The following is a 20,229-nucleotide window of genomic DNA, read 5'->3' as shown; positions in this document are numbered from 1 at the left end:
TGTTTCTCTCCTCCTCTGTTACCGCCAGGTAGGCTGGCACTGCATGCTCTGGCCTTCCACTCACCTCACTGCTCTGCTTCCTCTTCCAGGTGCTGTATCATGCTCAGATAGGACCCCGCCAGTGTGAGAACCATCCCACGACAACCGCAGCAAGGGGCTGAGCTCGGGTGGTTCCTCTGCCTTCCGCAGCAGCCGGAGCAGCAGCAGAGGGGAGCTGGGATAGCCCCGTGCACCGCACCCACTCACAGGGATGGATGCCAAAGGCAACGTCCGAAGCGGGAACAAACCCGACGCCAAGGCCCCCAGCACCGGGAAGCCGGAAAAGCCCAACCCTGCTCCTGCCGCCACCGCAGACAAGAAGGATGCCCCCAAAGAGCAGCCTGCTCCTGCCACCAAGAAGGCGGCGGGCGACGCGGCCGTCGCCAACAACCACAGCGGCCTGAAACCCAGCCCCGCGGCCACCGAGACGCAAGAGCCCACGGGCCCGTCCCCTGACTCTGAGCCCAAGGGAAACAGCTCCGAGGAGCCGGCGGGCAGCATCTTCGACACCGTGAAGCCCTTGCTCATCGTCGGCGGGGTGGCGGTGGCCGCGCTGGCGGTGGTCGTGGGAGTGGCGTTCCTAGCCCGGAAAAAATGATGGAGCCGGGGTGGGGAGGAGGAACCCGGCCCCGTTGTACAGCTCCTTTTGAGACCAATGCATGCCCAGAAAGTCTACACATATCTCTCTATATACATATCTATATAGCGAGCTAGATAGGTCAACAGCCGCCACCAACTGCAACGCCGGGTCTTGTTGAAGACACCTGTGCGGTTTGACCCGCTGCGGGGTAACTCCATGCACTCAGTGTGTTCTTTCATGTACTATATCTTGGCTTCCACCACTGTGTATAGATTACAGCTTCTCCTGATGGGTGTAAATGACGGTGTCCCCTCCCCTCCCCTGCTGTCCTCCCTGGGAGACACCCTCACCTCTCCTGCAGTCCCCTGTTTTCGAGTCCAAAGTGTTCTACGTCCCATTCAGAGTCCCTGCTTTGTCTTTTGGTTCCTGTTTGGATTGGTTTGAAGTCGGGTCGTGGTGAACATGGTGTAAGGGGGAGATGGAGCCTTGTGCTAAGACCCGCTTTGCCTGTCGCTGAGTGTTGGGCTGGTGTTCGTCCACCAACCCCAGGGCAGGGGAAGCACTGGGCAATGGCAGGCTCTGTGACCAAACAGCAGCTCTAATAGGTGTCTCGTGTATCTGCTGCTCATCAGCCCACCTTGGCAAAGCCAAATGGAAAGTGCCCCATAGGAAACAGGCTGAGACTGCAGCGTGGTAGAGCTGAGGATGCAACGGGGGATGTCACGGCAAGCCACTTCCCTGCAGTGGGGAGTGAGCAGAGGGGCTGTTCAGTGCACATAGAGATACCTGGTGATGCCCCGTGCTGACCTCGGGCAGGCAGGAGCTGCCATCTGCTTGGTTCCTTGCACGCTGGCAGGCAGCCTTTGGGATGCCAGGGCTCCAGCAGGGTCATACGGCAGTGTTTGGGAACAGAGACTTTGTTTTGGATCTAGTATTTCCTAGGTTAGGCTGGCCTTTGCAGGATGCTGCCGCCTCAGCCCCAACTCCCTCGAGGTCAGCTGCACGCTTCCTGCTCCTTTCTTTGGGCTTGGGATCAGGCTTTTCACCTGATTATTTCCCCTGCTGAGAGCTTCGGTCTCTTGGTACATGAGAAGGGAGAAAAGGGAGCCAGGAGCTGGTTTTAGGGGCAGAGAGGACCTGGGACCCCATGAGAATAACACTGATCTGCTTTAAACCCTATCCAAGGGCTCTAGATGCCCGTCTGCCCTGGGGGGATTTCTTCCCTCCCTCCTCTGACACTAGCAGGGATTTGGGACTGCTCCACACTTTGGGAATGGAGACAAATCCCCATCCCTCGGGAGCAGCCTGGTTTCACTGGTGAGTACCTTGGCTCTAAAGCCAGACCTTGTAAGGGGGAGAAGGAAGGCAGGCAATGAGAGAGGGTGTTCAGTGCATTGGCTGATGCCATTACCACCAGGAGGTGAACAGACCTTGGTCTGAAAGCTTCCATTAGACTATTCTTGGCTGCTGTGCTGCTGCATAATAGAGTCTCCTGGTTTGAAAGTAGGCCAGAGCTTAGGAGAGGTCAGAAGTGTGGGGTCTCCAGTGCTGAGCAGCAGTTGGAGCCAACGGGCAGGGGTTGGAGTGATGGTTGGCAAGAGGTTGTGATAGAGCGGAGTGGGTTCAGTGGAACCCGAGCTGTACGTCTTTCACTGAGCCTGGAGGTGTGAATTCAGTGGATGCAGGGCCAGAGGAAGGTAACTGCTGCTGGCATAGCCCCGACGTGGCAATTCTTCTCTTGGCTCATGCCTGTCTTATTTACCTCCAGGAAGCTGAATGCACGTGGCTTCCCCAACCGCAGGTATCTGAATGCAGCCTGGCCACTCCTGTGGTGAGCTTTGCCATCCTCTTTTCCCTAAAACTCCTAAAATATCCCCCAAGGTCACTGTGGGACGATCGGATGCTGCCTTCTGCTGAACCACAGGCTGTGTGCTGCTGAAGTTTAACGCCTTCCTCTACCAGAACAGAGATGAGGGGTGGGCATGGTGGGTTTGGAAGCAGTGCTACAGCCCCCTGGTAGCTTACAGCACTCTGTGCCCGTGTTGGGTGGGTTTGGAACCAGTGCTATAGCCCCCTGGTAGCTTACAGCACTCTGTGCCCGTGTTGGGTGGGTTTGGAACCAGTGCTACAGCCCCCTGGTAGCTTACAGCACTCTGTGCCCCTGTTGTGGATGTGTCTCCCGGTAGCCCTGCATCACTTACAGCCTGGAGGGTCTCTGTGGGTTGCAGCAGAAGGCTCCACCGTGGGTGCTTCTGTAAGGCCACTTTTCCCTTGCGGACTGATTTCCCCTCCTTCTGTTTTGCAGATGTTCAGAGGTTGGTTGGGGACAGAGAGGGGAGGGCAAGCAATGGCCAAGGAACAGGAAGGTGTCTGGAAAGCAGAGGTGCGAGGACACAGCTCAGGGGCAGCCCCAGCACAGCTCCCTTGCAGTGACTGCAGCAGGGCTTTGCAAGAGGACCCTGCTGGTGCCCTGCCCACCCTCTTGCCACGCTGGGGAGAGGCATTGCATCCCAGCTCCTCCTGTTCCCCCTTGCACCCAGATCCGTGCGTTCTGATTCCCCCATGAGAGAAATCTGGGTGCACAAAGCAGAGGCAAACTGCAGCGCAGTCCTGCCAGGCACCTGAGCTCCATGCCTGTATGCTGGGAATAGAGCACCAGATCCAAACTGCCGGGGTTTGGAGGTGGGGTGGCTGTCCCTGGGCTCCTCTTGCCTCCGATCTCTGCCGCACAAAGCTCTTGGCAATAGGAAATCCTTGCTTATGCTGCTCGTGAGGAAGGGAAATTGGTCACTGATGCTTCGATTCACGTTCTGCCGAAGGAGGGTGGTGATTTCAGACAGTGGCTTCTGCTTTCAAGGGGAGGCCTGACTCCAAGGGATGCTTCTGCCTGTCCCGTCTGGTCCCTCCCTCTCAGGCCCAGCATATGGTTATTTCTTTAGCAGTGTGTGACACTATTACAGACAGAACATCTATCTATCCTGCCATGACCAGCACAGATAGATGAAGGGGAGGAAAAGGAGACACCTATTTTACTTTCTAAAGTCCCCTCTTATGCTTAACTTCAAGGGATCTTTATTTCCTTGACTTAACCTTTGGCAACAGAAGAGGGGAAGCCCAGTTCTCAGCCACCATGGGCCTTAAACCATTTCTGTCCACCTCCAGCTTCCCCCTGCCCTTTTCTGCCCTCAGATGCCAGGGATTTCATCCAGAAACATGCCGCAGAGATGGTGATGGGGCTTGCAGCTCGCCTCTGGGGGATGTAAGCACATGGGAGCCCTCCCTAGGCACTGAGCAGGGTATGTCCTGTTCATAAGGGGGTTTCCACCTACCGTGATGGCTTAGCAGTGCTGTCTGCTGTCCGGATTTGGTAGCTGGGACTCACCTCTTTGGCAGTTTGGTTTGGAACATAGCTGTGCTTGTGTGTGCGCACATCACCCTGCCTTGAAGCATATTCTGTGTCTCTGTGTCTGCATACATACGTGTGTGTATTACTGCAGTCTGGGAGGGGGGGGAACAGCCAACCTGGAGATGCCCCTTCATTTGTTGCCCTGCATTCCCACCAAGTGTTGGTGCTGTCTTTTGCTGTGCCATTCACATCATGCCGTGTAGCCCCCGGATTCCTTTCCACCCCTGGTTTCTTCTCAGTGCCCAGAACGTATGGCTAGTGAACTGCTGAATGTATGATGTGCCCGTCGTGCTAGAAGCTCAAAGATCCTGTCCCCCCTTCCCTGGATAGTCGTGTGGGCTCCTTGCTTTAAAACAAGGCACTTGTAGACTATACCGGCCTGTGTTGTAGTGCTTTCTGAAGTGTGGGTCTAGTGTCGGTCTGAGTCGGGTAGCTGGAGTGTAGATGCCATACAAGCCCCTAAGCAATGCACATCAGCCCTGCCTTGCAAACGACAGCCTCTTAGCAAACACCTCCTGTTCTGCCTTAATGTGCCAGGCTGTGCAGTGGTTTCACTCCGAGATAGAACACAACCAGCGAGAAGGAGGCTGAGAAGAGCAAACTCGCCCCTCTCAGAGCTGGAGCTGAAGCCAAGCCCGTGGAAGCAGAGGCTTCGATGCCTGAACTCGCTGTGCTAAATAAATAGTTGTCTTTTCTCGCACTGAGCACACGCTGTCGTTTGCTTGCTGTTCTTTGTGTGGTGTTTGTGACACGAGGTCCTCCTTAGTGCTGCCTCCGTGGGGTTAACTCGAACCAGATGCTTGTGCTTGGGGTTTGAAGAGATCTAGATTGCTAGTTTACTCTTTTGCTTAAGTCTATCAATTAGGAATCTGAAGACATTGTAGCTTATCCCTACCACTAGAGATTCAATCACTACACCTGACCTCAATGTGTTTTTAAGGAGCTATAAGTTTGAGTCAACGATAAAGATGTCATTATGTTCTCTTAGTAGAAGGTTTTCTGATGCTTCTGGCTTGAAGATGAAATGGATCACACTTCTGCTTCCTCTTTTCTCCTATGGATAAGTCCTGTTATTCCTGTTAAGTCCTGCAGTAGGATGCAAGCAAATCTGGAAGCTGAAGGACAGTGCAGCAGTGTTTTCAGCAGGGTAAGAATGCATTCCTGCAGGTGCTGTTCACCTCATGCTCAAAGCACTGGGCAGGCGCTTACCCTGAAGCCCTTCTTGGTTCCCTTAGGTTGAGTGGGAAGTTAAAAGTGGGTTTATGTCCCTGCTGAATCAGAGTTGAGGGGCTGATCCATGGGCTACTGAAAACAAGTTTTCCATTGGCTTCACCATGCTCTGCTCAGGCCTTTGAAGGCACCAGGGATACAACTGCAGGTCACTGTTAAATGCAAACTCATCCCAATGGCATGGTTTCTTTTTGAGCTGACAGAAACATTCCTTAGCCCTGCTTAGTGTAAGGAATGTGCAACTAAAGCCCCAAGAGCTGGTGAGAGATGATTCCTGCCTTAAAACCTTCCCTTCCTTTCCGGGAACCGCCACTGGGGTTTTAGAAGGCAGCATCCTTCTCTTCTGGGAATCGGCTGGAAGGAACAGTCGTGAAGATGTGAGAGGAAAATCATCCTTGGGGAAACAAAGCAAAGAAGGAAGGCAATGACAGAAGGTACCTGGGAGGTGGAGTTCTTGGGATTTCAATCCGAGGCAGCGCTTCTGAGAGGGTACAAGAAACGGTACAGAGATGTGCAGAGAAGAGAGAACACTTCCATCAGCTTCACAGCTGTGGTAAGGACACATTAGCTTCTATACCCTATCCACTTCTAGTTATTTCTCTTGGACATAAGGAAAAATGACCAATGATTCAGTGCAAGTTCACCTTCACTGCCTTTTCCAAAGGAATTTTTGCTGCCCCTGTTCCGTGTTCAGGGGTTTGCGAAGCACGAAAAAGACCTGAAGTTTTCTACAGCCAGTTTGGTATGATTAAAGGAAGCTGCAAGTTTATTGTTCAGGCATTTTGAAGGGCTTTGTTCTCCTCTTTCACATCCTAAAAGGACTGAAAATCCAACCTACGTGCTTCTCCATCCTCTCAGGCTGCGACTTCATGCTAAGGCAGGGATGCTGGGTCCCTTCCCAAGCCACGTGGCATCTTGCTGCTCTCTCATTCCCATCCCCATGAAGCTGGGAGACATCTCCCAGGGCACAGGAGAAGGCAACCACATCATCAACTGCTTTAGAGGTTGAGTCCCTCCTTTTATGAAGAGAACTGGCTTTACTCTGGATAATAAAGACTGTACCTAAGTTGCTGAAGATCTGACCTGGGCTTCCTGCATGTTTTAGGTCTTACAAGTGGCACCCAGTTGATGGCTCCGCTGCAGAGAGTGATGAAGCCTGTGCAGCAACGTCCTCAGCCCATGTGCTTCAGGCTTCAGGCTCTTCAGGTTAAAGAGACCAGGAGAGGGCGATGAGAGCGGTGTCTGCTTAGTACTGTGGATCAAACACAGCTGCTCGGGGCTTTCCAGCTCTGTTTCTGCCACTTCCAGCTCTCTCTTTCTGTTTAATGGCCTTTTCAGCCCATCATTTGCCTCCAAGTACCTCTCCTGCGGTGTTTTTGGCCTATTTTGTTCTCTTTAAACCCTCTCCTGCCCTCACTGAGCTGGTGATGAGTTCTCTCCTGCACTTTCTCTACTTGAAGTATTATTTAATCATTAATGGGAAGCTATCTTTTCAGTGTCAAAGGGCACAGAATAAGATGTCTGAGCTGTCATGGCACAAATAGGAGGGTACTTAATCTAGGTTCATCCAGCTGAAGGTAGTGATACAGAAAGCTGAGCTTGAGCTCGAGCTCGATCACCTTGAATTGAGATGATGACACAAGGAGCTCCTGAGGGTACCACAATATAATGGAGACCCCCCACATGCCATTCAGCTGCACTTGCCTGGGTCTGTCCACCACTGTTTTTCTATGACTTTTACTGCATCTTGCTGTGGTCTGCTCAGTCACTTCACCTTGACTGGCCCTGAGGAGTTAGAGCTGTTCATCAAAGGGGTTTTAGGATAACTTTTCCCTCTGAGATCATCAGGCCAGCCCTGTAACCTGTTTTCCTGTTTAACGCCCACATTCCTAGGCTGAAGATGCCCGATGTGGCTCCACCGGCTTATGGAGATCTAATTCATTGCTTGTCCTTCACGGATTCTTTGGCTATGGCTCTGTACTCATTTTCCTTTCCCTTTCCCTACTTTCTTCCCAGGCAACTGCAGATGTGGCCTCTCCGCAGCTAGGCACAAACCCTGCCCCGAGGCTGAGGCAGGCACATGAAAGGTGCAGGCAACGTTCAGCCACTGAGCACTGCAAGAGCAATGCAGAATGTGTGAAGCTTTCATCTGCCCTAATTGCTAAGGCTTAAGGGGGTCTGAGTCTGCAAGATGCTGAGTGCTCTTATCTGCCATGGGAGCTCAGCAGATGAGGAAGCCACAGCTGGAAGGTGCCTTTCTTGTCTTTGCTTTTCCATGCTACCCAATGCACGGCCATAGGCTCTGCTCAGGATGCAGCTGCCCGTCAGTCAAGTGGGAGGTGTTCTGGCTGCTCAGGAGATGCTGACACAGTGTGAGCACACCCTATACTTGGCTGAAGCCAGCACTGCTTCAGTCCTCCGGTTACTGGAGCCCCAGAAATACAAGCAGAGAGGTTCTGAAGTGCTCAGGAGCTGGCTCTCAGCTGATGGCAACCACCTGCATTTCTGCTGGCCTTGAAGAAGCAGCTCCAGGGGGCTACTGCAGGGTTGAGGATACAGAAGATGGAAAAGATTAAGGATGCAGAACACTGCTACGGTTGAGGATGCAGAAGACTGCGAGGGTCTTTTGGTTATGAATGGGCTGTTTGGGTGTTATCACTTGATGTGGTAATGCAAGAGTTCTGGGCCTTGAAAATCCACACCTGATTCCACTAACCATGCTGATAAGCTGGTATCAAAGCCTGCAGGATCATAGCTGTTGGCTTTCCAAACGCATGAGTTTGGTTCTACTTCATGCTATAGTCCCACTTGCTGCTTTGGACAGTGTGTGCTCTGCCTGGATGCTCTGGCACGCAGGACTCGGGGACTTGTGCTCTCCATTCTTTGATGCCCTTCAAATTAAATAGTTTTGGGTTGGTTTTTTTTTTGCTGAAAACCATAACTTGGGTTAAACAGGATTTGGACCAACGCCTTCCTCTTGCTCCTGTTTCTCCTGCAGTTGCTTGAAATTCACAGAAGACTCCATTGCTTTTTCATCACTCAGAATGCAGAGCCCCGATGCAGCAGAGCAAGAATAAAGGCACAGGTTCGTTCTGTCTGTGCACGGCGATGCTCCGGTACCAAACCTCCCACCGGGAAACCTTGCATCATCATTGCCACCCTAAAGACCTGCATTGTATCCCTGGTTTTGCCGTGGCAGCTGCAAGCACTCAGGTTTCTGAGGTGATGTGATAAGGACAAGGGTGCCCATACAGTTTTGTCATGTTTAAAACCAACCAACAAGTGAATAATTTGGCTTTCTCCAGTTTTGAGCAGCCCTTCTAAAGCCTGGTGCCCTTCCCCAAGTCACTGCTTAGGACCGTTTCCACTGATGTCTAAGAGTTGCAATCTGGACTCCCCCAGTGAAAACCAACTCTCTTCTAGCGGTAGGTGCAGGTTGATATCAAATTGGTGGAGCAACTAAAACAGGAGGAAGGGAACGTGAAGGTCAGATTACAGGGGATTTTTGATTCTTTTCCTTATGGTTTGCTTGGATTCTGTTACTTCTCCAGGGACTGATGCAGAGCCCTCAGGAAGTTCATGCTGGTAGCAGGGAAGCGCCTGCTCCTACCCCACAGGCATCTTCCCAATGGCACCAGTGGGGTTTGAGCCAGCCCCTACATGTGTTTTGCAAAGGATAGTGATCTTCAGAGCAACACCTTGATTTCTTCCCTGTACAAGCAGGCCTGCTCGTCACTGACACCTCTTTACCTGTGTTCAGCGTACAGGTTTGCTTTGGGTTTTGCTTTCAGGCACAATATGCTGCTGAGACACATTTCCTGGAGGGAAATGGACACCTACCTACACACAAAGCTATCCAGCTGATTTATACCTTGTTGAATTTATAACCTTGTCTATGCTTCTATGGACACTTTGTATGGGCTGCAGCTCAAATCCTAAAATAGTCAAGAATTTTCCTTTCCCATATAGTATTCTCTTTACTTTGACTTAAAACAAAAACAAGCGTATAAATGCAATAATGCAGGTAGACTAGAAATACTAGATTGAAAATTAAAGTAGTTTAGCTTGTCCCATTGTGACTGACAGTGTTGTTCGACACCCAACGCTGTACCCGACCATATTCCAGGCTTTCTATGTAGCTGAATCTAGTATTCGCTTTGAAAACCCATTGTATGAGTGGTGGGCGGATGGGTTTGGAAACGTGTGCTCTCTACCCATTGTATGTTACTCACATCAGAAGCTGTATGGCCACTCCATATGCTGTGAAACTGTAAATGGTTCCCTATACACCTGTAACTCTTACCAGGATTGTGAGAAATAAACTATATACAGAGATATAATATATACCCACATAGCTATATTGTATAATTCCTCCCTTGAGCATCTTTGTGGATGTGGGCTGTGAGTGAAAATGGCTGTAATCCCTCTCCCTCTTTACTCCTGCCCATGCTTCTGACAGGTTTAGTGTTTGCTAGGAGTAGGGATCCCAGTAAGAACTGTAAGCAAAGGCAGTTCCTACCCCAGCTAAATGCCAGCCTGCCTGAGGAAAGCAGGCAAAGGAAGATGATTGTTATTCCCACGTGGAAGCTAAAGCATGGAATTACACTTGCCTGGAGCCACAAAGGAAACATTACTGATCCCAGCGATCCCCTGGTCTCCAGGCTTGGCTGTACAGTTTGCTGGGACCTCTCTCCTCCAGGATCCCTGTAATTTGATGGGTTTTGTCTTTCAGTTGGCCTGGGAGCATCCATCCTCGGGAGTAAACAATCCCCTGGATACCTGGCTGATATCCAGGGAGGTTCCTGCACACCGAGCCAGGGATTCCCTTGACCTGCCAGGGTCTTATAAGAGACCTTATAACAGTCTTCCAGTGCCTAAAGGGGGTACAGGGAACCTGGAGAGGGGCTTTGGCCAAGGGCCTGTAGGGCCAGGCCAAGGGGAATGGCTTGAACCTGCCCAAGGGGAGGCTGAGCTGAGCTCTTAGGCAGAAGCTCTTCCCTGGGAGGGTGCTGAGGCGCTGGCACAGGGTGCCCAGAGAAGCTGTGGCTGCCCCATCCCTGGCAGTGCTCAAGGCCAGGTTGGCCACAGGGGCTTGGAGCAAGCTGCTCCAGTGGAAGGGGTCCCTGCCTGTGGCAGGGGTTGGAGCTGGAGGAGCTTTAAGGCCCCTTCCAACAGGAACCAGTGTGGGGTTCTAATTACCTTCCTGTGAAGGGGAAGGCAGCAGGGATGCTGCTGCAACTTGGAAGCTCTCCCTGGAGTTTGGACTCAGTGGAGGCACCTGCACAAGGTGTTCTCCTTGGCCTGAGAGGAAACAGCGCTGCTGGCTGATAGAGAGGAGGGGAAGGGGCTGGAGAATCTTCCTCTTGGGTCTCCTACAAACAAAACCCGTGTCTCTTCTCACTGCCAAGGAGGGCAGGGGCAGGCACACATCAGTGCCGCTGTGGTGCCAGCACAGGGAGCGCTAACACCAGCTCGGTCCTTTCAAGCACTGCTTTGGCTATGTTCCACCCATCCAGTCTGTGTTTCATCCACTTCCTCCCCTCCATGCATTTATAGGTATTTATGAAGCATGAAAATCAGAGGCTACGGTTAGACTTAGCTCAAACTACGCTTTGCTTTCCCTGCTCCCTTCCACACTCCAGCCGTTATTTAGCCACAGAAAATGAGGCAGTGCCAAATGGCTGTGTTATATGGGCTAGAAATGAGAAATGTGGCAGTTCCGTGCTCTCGGACCAGCCCAGAGCAGGAAGCAGTCCTCTCGTTTGAATTAACCACAACGTCCAGGCTCTATCACAACGAATGCTCTGTGTGAAGAAGCAAATAACTCCTTATTGTCCTTGTGATCCCATCGCTGGGCTGTAACTACTCCTATTTGTTAACCACACAAATGAAGCAGAGAGGGGCTGCAAAGCATTTCCAGTGCTTGCTGGAACAGACTTCTGCAGGAGAGCATTTGGAAAGCAGGGAAAGATCAAGTATTAGGACATCACTGAACAATTTAATCTCCCAGCAAGTGAGGCGTGCTCAAAAAAGATTGTTCTTCAATCTTTTCCCCTTAAATCATTGTCCCATCCTCTAATGCTTCGGATTTGGGGCAGTTAAGGGAGGATGGGAAGAGCTGATGGAGAGGATTGGAGGCAGGGGTTTTAGCACTGGATTCATGAGCAAGGATTAAGGAGCATAAATGTGATGCTCTGTGCCAGGAAGGCTTAGGCTGCTGGGGCGGCACCAAGTCCCTCTCTTGGTAGCTAAACTCAATAGTGAAAGATACACTCTGGGTTTATTTGGGGTTATAAATGATTGCCTGGGAGTAAAGATGGACAAAGCGGGAGGAACTTCCAAGTACTTCCACAGCCTATGGATCCAGAACACACTTTAGGAGAGAACAGGAGACTGCTGGACAGAGGATTGAAGACAGGGACCAGCAGCCAGCCCGATGGCACGAGCTACATTTCCTTTAGGAAAGGTGGCAATTAGGTCCTTGCAAATACACAAACAAGAATAAAGGCAGAGCTGGGCTGTCTTCACGGTGTACTTATCATTTTATAATGGCACTTTCACTCTGTAACGCACGGGGAAGCCCTGAGCTAAACCGACGGCATTAACGGGGATGAAAAGCCCGAATCCTGAAACTGAACAAGGTTTGGAGAAAGTACAGAGCCAAAAGCAGTGAAACCTGCAAGGAACAAACGTGTTCCTTAAGGAATAACACCTTATTGAAGAAGGCTGAGGGAAGACCTCAGAGCAGCTTCCAGTATCTGAAGGGGGCCTATAGGGATGCTGGGGAGGGACTCTTCATTAGGGACTGGAGCGACAGGACAAGGGGTAACGGGTTCAAACTGAAACAGGGGAAGTTTAGATTGGATCTAAGGAGGAAATTCTTTCCTGTGAGGGTGCTGAGGCACTGGAATGGGTTGCCCAGGGAGGTTGTGAATGCTCCATCCCTGGCAGTGTTCAAGGCCAGGTTGGACAGAGCCTTGGGTGCCATGGTTTAGTGTGAGGTGTCCCTGCCCATGGCAGGGGGTTCGAACTGGATGATGTTAAGGTCCTTTCCAACCCTGACTATTTTATGGTTCTATGATTCTATGATTCTAAGATACAGAGCATACAGGAAGGGCGCAATCCGGACCAGACAGGACGGATGGGAAGCACAACTTCAGAAGGGTTTGGGGTCACTTCATTTAGCTTGCAGCTCTTATGCTCATCTCAGTGGCTCCAGGAAATGACCAAGTCCTTCACCCATGGGTTTCACCCATCATCTTTTCCAGCAACCACTCTGAAGGATCCACATGTGTCTCATATAACGTAAGTAGTTGTGGGATTAGATCAGGGCTGTGAAGAATCATAGAATCAAGGAATGGTTTGGGTTGGAAAGGGCCATAAGATCATCCAGTTCCAACCCCCTGCCATGGGCAGGGACACCTCACACTAAACCATGGCACCCAAGGCTCTGTCCAACCTGGCCTTGAACACCGCCAGGGATGGAGCATTCACAACCTCCCTGGGCAACCCATTCCAGTGCCTCAGCACCCTCACAGGAAAGAATTTCCTCCTTAGATCCAATATAAACTTCCCCTGTTTCAGTTTGAACCCGTTACCCCTTGTCCTATCACTGCAGTCCTTGACTTCTGTCTCTCACAATGTCCCGAGGTTCTTCACCCCAGGGGTAAGAAGTATCAAGAGCAAAACCAGAGAGAGAACTTAGACTAGCTTCAAACCAGGTTAAACCAACAACAGATGAAGCCAGAACCGTAAAAACAGCTTGGGTTCATCACAGAGCCAGACTGGTTTGGGTTGGAAGGGACCTTAAGGAACATCCAGTTCATCACAGCTTCTCTGGGCACCCCGTGCCAGCGCCTCAGCACCCTCCCAGGGAAGAGCTTCTGCTTCAGAGCTCACCTCAGTGTCCCCTCGGGCAGGTTCAAGCCATTCCCCTTGGCCTGTCCCTACATCCCTTGTCCCAAGCCCCTCTCCAGCTTTCCTGCAGCCCCTTCAGGCACTGGAGCTGCTCTCAGGTCTCCCCTTCAGGAGCCTTCTCTTGTCCAGGCTGCTCCAGCCCAGCTCTCTCAGCCTGGCTCCAGAGCAGAGCTGCTCCGTGGCCTCCCCTGGCCTCGCTCCACCCGCTCCATGTCCCTCTGGAGCTGTTCCCCAGAGCTGGATGCAGGGGGGGTGTCTCAAGGGGGTCTTGCTCCTCCTTATCCCGTGTGTCAGGAACACAGCACCATGGGAACAAACGGTGGTGGTTTGGGCTTTGGCTGAAGATGTTATGGTGATCGGGTCAGCTGAGGAGGGGCTTTGTGTGGTTTAAAGGATGAGGTCTGGACCCAGCACCGCAGCTGGATGCAGCCATTGAAACCCAGCAGACATTCCATAGGATCGTCATGGAAGCATGGACTGGTTTGGGTTGAAGGGAGCTTAAAGCTCATCTAGCTCCGGGCAGGGACCCCTTCCACTGCAGCAGCTTGCTCCAAGCCCCTGTGTCCAACCTGGCCTTGAGCACTGCCGGGGATGGGGCAGCCGGACATGAACGCCTCACCGCGATGTCACCCGCTCCCCGCCTCTGATGCGGCCGGTCCCTACAACAAGCCCTCACTGTTTCCGCCCTATTTAATGAGGTAAACCCTATCCATACAGATATATCCCCCCGAGGCTCGCACGGCTCCAGCTGCTCCCATGATCCGCTCCGATGGGCCCCAGGGGTTTAAAGGCTCCGCGGCACCTCCGCTGCCTTCCTTCAGGCTCCGCCGCCTGCGCATGCGCGGCCCCTCCGCTCCCTTCCGTCACCTGCGCATGCGCGGCCCTTCCGCGGTCTTCCCTCCGGCTCCACCACTCTGCGCATGCGCGGACCCACGAGGGGACGGCTGCCGCCATGTCGGACCGGCTGGGCAAGCCGAGCTGCCTCATCGTCGCCAGCGCCGCGGCCGCCGGTGAGACCCTCTCGGGGCTGGGGGGGGGGAACCCCCGCTTCGCCGGGTCCCGTTCCTCGCCTTGGCGCGGCGGCGGTGCGCGCTCCTCCGGCCCGCCGGTCCCCTGTGTCCATCCCCGCTTCCCCGCCTCAGGCGTGCGGGGCCTTTGGCTCGCGGTGTGTGGGTGCCGTGCTGAGGGCAGTTCATTGGGAAGGGGCTGGGAATGGCGGTGGAGGATAAGGAGACTGTGAGCCGGTGATGTGCCGTTGATGCCGGGAGGGACAGGAGTATCCCGGGGGCATGGGGAGCAGTCGAGGGGGTGATGCTCCCCCCTCTCCTCGACCGTGCTGAGGCCGCATCTGGAGCTCTGTGTGCAGTGCTGAGCTCCGCAGCACAAGAAAGACAAGGAGAGGGTCCAGGGGAGGCCACAGGGATGCCGAGGGGTCTGGAGCATCCCCCTGATGAGGAGAGGCTGTGGGAGCTGGGCCTGGTTAGCCTGGAGGGGAGATCTCGATTCAGATCAGTGCTGGGGTGCCTGTACTCCTTGTGCAGCTGTGTTGTGCCCAGATGTTTGCCCTCTACATGTGCTCACCTGCAGTGCCCATCTGCACGTGTGCCGCCCTGCACAGCTGTGCCGCTCAGGACCTCCTGCACTTCCCCTCTGTGCCTGCTGCTGACACAGGGGCTGCTGAGCTGCGCTTCCATGTGTGTGGACCGGGGTGAAGCACCCAGACACCCAGAATACCTTCCTCATGTGTTTCTCAACACACAGCTTGCCTGTAATGAAGGCTCTTCATTTCTGATACCTTAAAAGGATCCCCTGAAATGACTGAGAGCTCCGGAGATGAGCAGGAAACCCAAGCTGCTGTACTTTGCTAGATGAAATTACCTTTCTGTGGCTGGGATTGAAGTGTGACTGTTGTGTTCTGAAGGTGTTGGACTCTGTTTTTCAGGTGTGTCAGCCCAGTCCTTCCTTCACTGCTTTACCCTGACGAGTTCTGCTTTTAATCTGCAAGTTGCCACTCCTGGGGTAAGTGAAAATGGGCAGTTCCTGTGATTTCAGCCTGAAACCAATTGGTACTCTGATTGACAAGAGGGTTATGCTAAGTCCTTTTGAGGAGTGTTTTAGTGGCTTTATAGGTTACTGGGCTCTTTTTAGTTCTGTTTTCTTAATATTGAAGTGTATGAGTGCTTCCTGTATGGTTCTGTCATAGCTTGAATCCCAGACTGGTTTGGGTTGGAGGGACCTTAAAGCTCATCCGGTTCCAACCCCCTGAACTGTGTTTTCCCTAGGGAAAGCCAATCGATTTTGTGGATGTGAATGAGAGCAACATGCGCTGGGTCCAGGACTTCCGCATGAAATCCTATGCCAGCCCTGCCAAGCTGGAGTCCATTGATGGTAAGAGCTTCACTGCTCACCCGTGTGTCATCTCCATCCATCAGGGCAACAAGTGCTTCCTAGTGTTGGGAAGAGCACCACGGAAAAGGCATAAAACTTGTATTATTAGAGGAAGCATAGCACATACAGTTGTTATTTTTTTATGTAAGAGGAAGTCCTAGCAACTGCAGTTGTTTTCTTATATCTTGGATTGATATATATTCATATATATTTTTATATATAAAACATATATTGTGTATATATAATATATTTTTCATGTAGGCACAACATATATGTTCTTACATGTGCATATATATATACAGGATATATAGTTATTTAAATACTTGTTTAAAATAAGTATTTTGCTAAAATAGAACCTAGCAGACATAGTGGTTTTAGGTTTTGCTCAGGTAAGAGTATGTCATTAAAAATCACAGAATCCCAGACTACTTTGGGCTGGAAGGGATGTAATCTTAAAGCCCCTCCACTTCTAACCCCTGCCACGGGCAGGGACACCTTCCACTAGAGCAGCTTGCTCCAAGGCCTGTCCATTCTATGGTCCTTTGTCCTAAAAAGGACCTTTTTCTCCACATAGATCATTAAGCTCAACACAGGTTTTGACTGGTTTATGTGGTATTGTCTGAATTTTGTTAAATCTGAAATAGGTTTGTGGTCAGGCTCTTTTGGTTGTTACTTTTATCCCAATGAGTTTATCCTTTCCTCCTCACCAGGTGCTAGGTACCATGCATTGCTGATTCCAAACTGTCCTGGGGCTATGACTGACCTTGCAAACAGTGGGTACTTGGCCAAGATACTGCAGCACTTCAGCACTGAGAACAGTAGGTGAACATCATTAGGTGTTTTGTTAAATAAATAGTAATAAATGTAAGACTGTGAACTTCCAATGATTTAAGAATGTATATATAGCTGAAGAGTATTCAGAACTGGAAAGATACTTTAGAGATACGTATCTTCTCCTTTGAAGTAGCCTCTTAATGTAAAATGCGTACAAAAAATACCAGTAGCTTTTGTATGCCCGTGTCCGAAGAGCGTTTCTGCCTCACAGTGATACAGAAATGGCTCTCTCCACATCCAGATTCAGAGCCAATGTGGAAGATGCCAAGATCATCATTGAGTTTGTAGTTAATCAAGACTTGTGTTTGCCTCTCATTTACCATTTGAGCACTTGTTCTCTTTGACTGGTGCTGTGTCTAGGCTTGGAGTTAACAACTAGTAAATCTTTGCAAGACTGGGGCTCTTCTGTGGTGTGTAGGAGAAACCTTACAGCTTGAGAGAGTATGAACTGTGTGGTATAATCTTACTGCAGGAAGGAAACATGCTGTAGCATGAAGAATCTCCTTTAACCCTCATGTGTGTTTTGTCTGTTTGAAGATGCTGCTCAAACATGCTTTGATATTTCTGTCACAGAGCCCATCTGTGCAGTTGGACATGGAGTCGCAGCCTTGTGTTGTGCCACCAATGAGGATAAATCCTGGGTATTTCAAGGATACAGCCTGACAGGGGTAGGTTGAGCTTTCACCTGGCTTTTGCTGTGTGTGAGCCTGTGATTTCAGGCGATGGAGCTATTTCTCATAATATAAATCATCAGTATGGTACCCTTGATTTATGTGGAAGAGATAAAGTGGTGTCATTGGAAGGGGGCCCAGCACTGAGTGCATGGAGGGGTTGTCTCTCCTGTCATGTGGAGCGTGTTTTCCTTCTGATTGTTCAGTAAACAGTTTTGGATGCTTGAAACTGAAGCAATAAAAAGCTGAAAGTGGCTGCTGCAGCTCTCTGCATTCATTGTTGAGGGCTTTTAAGAATTGCTTTTAGGTTTCATGAGTGCTGGGGCCAAGTTTTTTGTTTCTCAAGGTGCTCTTTCATTTTAAAAGGCAGAGGAGGTTGTAGGGGAGAAAGCTGTTAGTACAGGCTGGCTTGTGATTAAAGTAGATGCTGTTGATTTATTTAATGTATTCACAGGCCATTGATATGGCAGTTGTACCTGTGTTCCAGAGCAATGCAAACCTCTCTGGTACAACTTCTGAGGTACTATGGCTATGGAAACCGTAAGAAAAGCAGTGGCCACATGTGCAGATAGAAACTGAACTTGGGTTTCCAATTTTTCTCTCTTAATTTAAGCTGTATCCCATATTAATTCCAGAGCACTGTTGTTTGCAAGTGGCACAGCATTTGTGTCCAAATGTTTGTGGCCAACACCCAAAGGGATCTGCACTTTCATCGAGTTAATTCCATGCACACTGCTCAGTGTCTGGGTGATGAGCAGGAGTTCCTTGGTGTCATTCTTGCTCTTCGTTTCCTTCACTTAAGAGTTTTTGGTTTGTCCCCTATAGAAAATCCATAGAAGCTGATTGTGGTCATTTGGGTTTATGCTTCATTGCTCTCCGATTTCCTCTATGCAGCTGGGAGAATTGTAGGGGTATGTTTGTGTTGGTTTTGCTTGGCTTTTCCTGTAAAAACCAAGCCAGACTTCCTGCCTTTCGTTCTTTTCCAGCCCTCTGTGTATGAACTAGTCCGACAGCCTAATTTTGCCAGTTTGTCCATTATTGTGGAAGACTTTGTGAAAGATTCTGGAGCTACATTCAGTGGTATGGCACCCTCCTGTTGTCCAGGATTACGTGTTTCATGGCTGCGTTTGGGGAGTTAATGTTTGCGTGCTGGTTTTACACAAGACTCTGACAGGATATCTCATCTTGCATTCCCATTTCATGATAGAAACAAATACCCTCGTGGACTAGAAATGGTGAGTTGGACCTGCTTGAGAAAGCCCTGAGGAGGGCCACAAAGATGCTGTGAGGGCTGGAGCAGTTTTGCTCTGGAGCCAGGCTGAGAGAGCTGGGCTGGTTCAGCTTGGAGAAGAGAAAGCTCCTGAAGGGGAGACCTGAGAGCAGCTCCAGTGCCTAAAGCGGCTGCAGGAAACCTGGAGAGGGGCTTTGGCCAAGGGCCTGTAGGGACAGGCCAAGGGGAATGGCTTTAACCTGCCAGAGGGGAGACTGAGATGAGCTCTTAGGAAGAAACCTTTGCTTTGATGGTTTTATCATGGAAAATTTCTTAATACATGCGCTTTATCCACCTGGTGTTAATTGTATCAAGGGATCAGTCCTGCTGTCCTTCCATAGAAAGTCTTTCTAGTGAAATCATTTCAGCATTTGGGCTTTAATACTGTCCCTGTCTGTTGGAGTTGTTGATCAGCATGTCTGTCACCCAGCAAATTTGGTCAAAATAGTCCTCTTTTATGTAAATTCCATGAGAGATGTGATACTGCCACTGAAGTAGCGTCCACTAACATGATGCCTGTTGCTTTTCCTCCTGCATTTAGCCAGCAGTCCGGATGCTGTGCATGTTGTACTGGACAGGCACCTGGTGACAGGACAGAACGAGAATTCCACTCTTCCTGCAGTACAGAATCTTCTCATCCTTTGCAATGTCAGGTGAGACCATGGGAGATAAGAACTAGGGACAGGTAGTGGTGAGCAGCTTTAGTGTCAGGAATATTGACCCAAGAGTTTTTTTTCCCTCTTGGTTAACTGCTGAAGTGTCATCTGTGTTTTGAGGCAGCTTTTCAGGTTGTTATGTCTTTTGGTAAACAGCATTTGTGGTTATTAAAAGGTAAAATTGGTTGGGAAATGCACAGCTGTGTATCAGGACTGGTAAAATAAAATGCAGAATAGGCCCTACTAAATGTTTCAGCTACAATAAACATCCCTTGTGTGTCGTTTGTTGTGTTTCGGCAAGTTATCAGTTGGTCAGCGATTGTTTCAGGATCTGGGAATGAATGGATTTAACTTTGGTGGTGGCTTGGCTGTTTGACTGTCCTCAGGTAGAAGAACACATATAAATAACCACCCCAATCTTCTTTTGTTCAGGTGAATGTGTGTTAGAAGTCCTTTCCTGGCTGTGGACTAACAGCTCGTGTCATGTTTGGATGTGTTTCCTTCAGCAGGAAATGAAGGAGCAGGTCTCTTTGCATAGGATGGATGAAGAGCCAGCAGGTTAAGGAATTCTTTGTCTGTGAACTGGATAAAACATCCCTCTAAATTTTTCCTGGACTGTGGAGTGAAGTAACAGTGTCAGGCTTTGCGTAGATGGAAAGGATGAAGGTTGTGACTGAGAACGTTGAAGTACGTCACACTCCAGAAGCAGTGATGAAACCATCTTGTGTTTTTGTTGCTGTATCTTTTTGTTCCGCTGCTTCTTTCCAGACCAGAGGATTTCCAGATGTGGGAATGTCCTTTTAAAGGAAAGTTGGTGCTATGACTTCAGATTGCTGAAGACCTTACTCTGGGTTGATGTTATACTGGTGGTTAGTAACTGCCCCGAAGAGCACTTGGAACAATGTGAACCATGGAGTGTTTGTGTTTCAAATAGCAAAATCTACACCCAGAGCTTGACTGAAATTCAATTCCAGATGCAGGGAATGAAGGGAACCACCTTTCATTTGGTTACTGTCTGAGCTCTGCATGTGTTGGGCACTTGGATGTGCTTGGAATAGGATGGAAAATGCTCCACTGCTCTCTGAATAAAGCTGAAGAGGTTGTTTGCAGCAGCGCACGCAGTGGCGATGCTGTTTGCATAATGAGCCCTTGTTTCCTTTGCCAGTTTATGTTGTTGGATTTGTGTTTGAAAAGCGTGCTGTTTCTTCTTTGTGGTGCTTACGTTACGGTGTTTGTTC

The 20,229-nt window shown here is 50.3% G+C and overlaps 2 protein-coding genes across 5 annotated transcripts; both read left to right on the top strand.

Moving 5' to 3' along the window:
* Positions 1–247: 247 nt before the first annotated feature.
* Positions 248–1,208, top strand: CEND1 (cell cycle exit and neuronal differentiation 1). Its single transcript, XM_057430620.1, has one exon. It carries the CDS (start codon positions 251–253, stop codon positions 635–637), a length of 387 nt encoding a protein of 128 aa, XP_057286603.1. The 5' UTR covers positions 248–250; the 3' UTR covers positions 638–1,208.
* Positions 1,209–14,102: 12,894 nt separating this feature from the next.
* GATD1 (glutamine amidotransferase class 1 domain containing 1) lies at positions 14,103–19,617 on the top strand. Of its 4 annotated transcripts, none has more exons than XM_057430617.1 (8): positions 14,103–14,182; positions 15,115–15,191; positions 15,455–15,560; positions 16,271–16,378; positions 16,968–17,062; positions 18,052–18,145; positions 18,877–18,988; positions 19,501–19,617. In XM_057430617.1, exons 1-8 carry the CDS (start codon positions 14,125–14,127, stop codon positions 19,505–19,507), a joined length of 657 nt encoding a protein of 218 aa, XP_057286600.1. In that variant the 5' UTR covers positions 14,103–14,124; the 3' UTR covers positions 19,508–19,617. The 4 variants fall into 4 exon arrangements, with proteins under 4 accessions (XP_057286600.1, XP_057286599.1, XP_057286601.1 ...); XM_057430616.1 differs by having other exon boundaries at positions 19,498–19,617; XM_057430618.1 differs by having other exon boundaries at positions 19,424–19,611.
* The last annotated feature ends 612 nt before the right edge of the window (positions 19,618–20,229 follow it).

The sequence above is a fragment of the Pezoporus wallicus genome, unplaced genomic scaffold, assembly GCF_028554395.1.
Source record: "Pezoporus wallicus isolate ANWC-B61680 ecotype Strahan unplaced genomic scaffold, APGP_CSIRO_Pwel_v1 contig_8824, whole genome shotgun sequence".
Taxonomy (NCBI): Eukaryota; Metazoa; Chordata; class Aves; order Psittaciformes; family Psittacidae; genus Pezoporus; species Pezoporus wallicus.
Note: the sequence above shows the minus strand (reverse complement) of the source record. Positions and strands in the feature narration are given on the sequence as shown.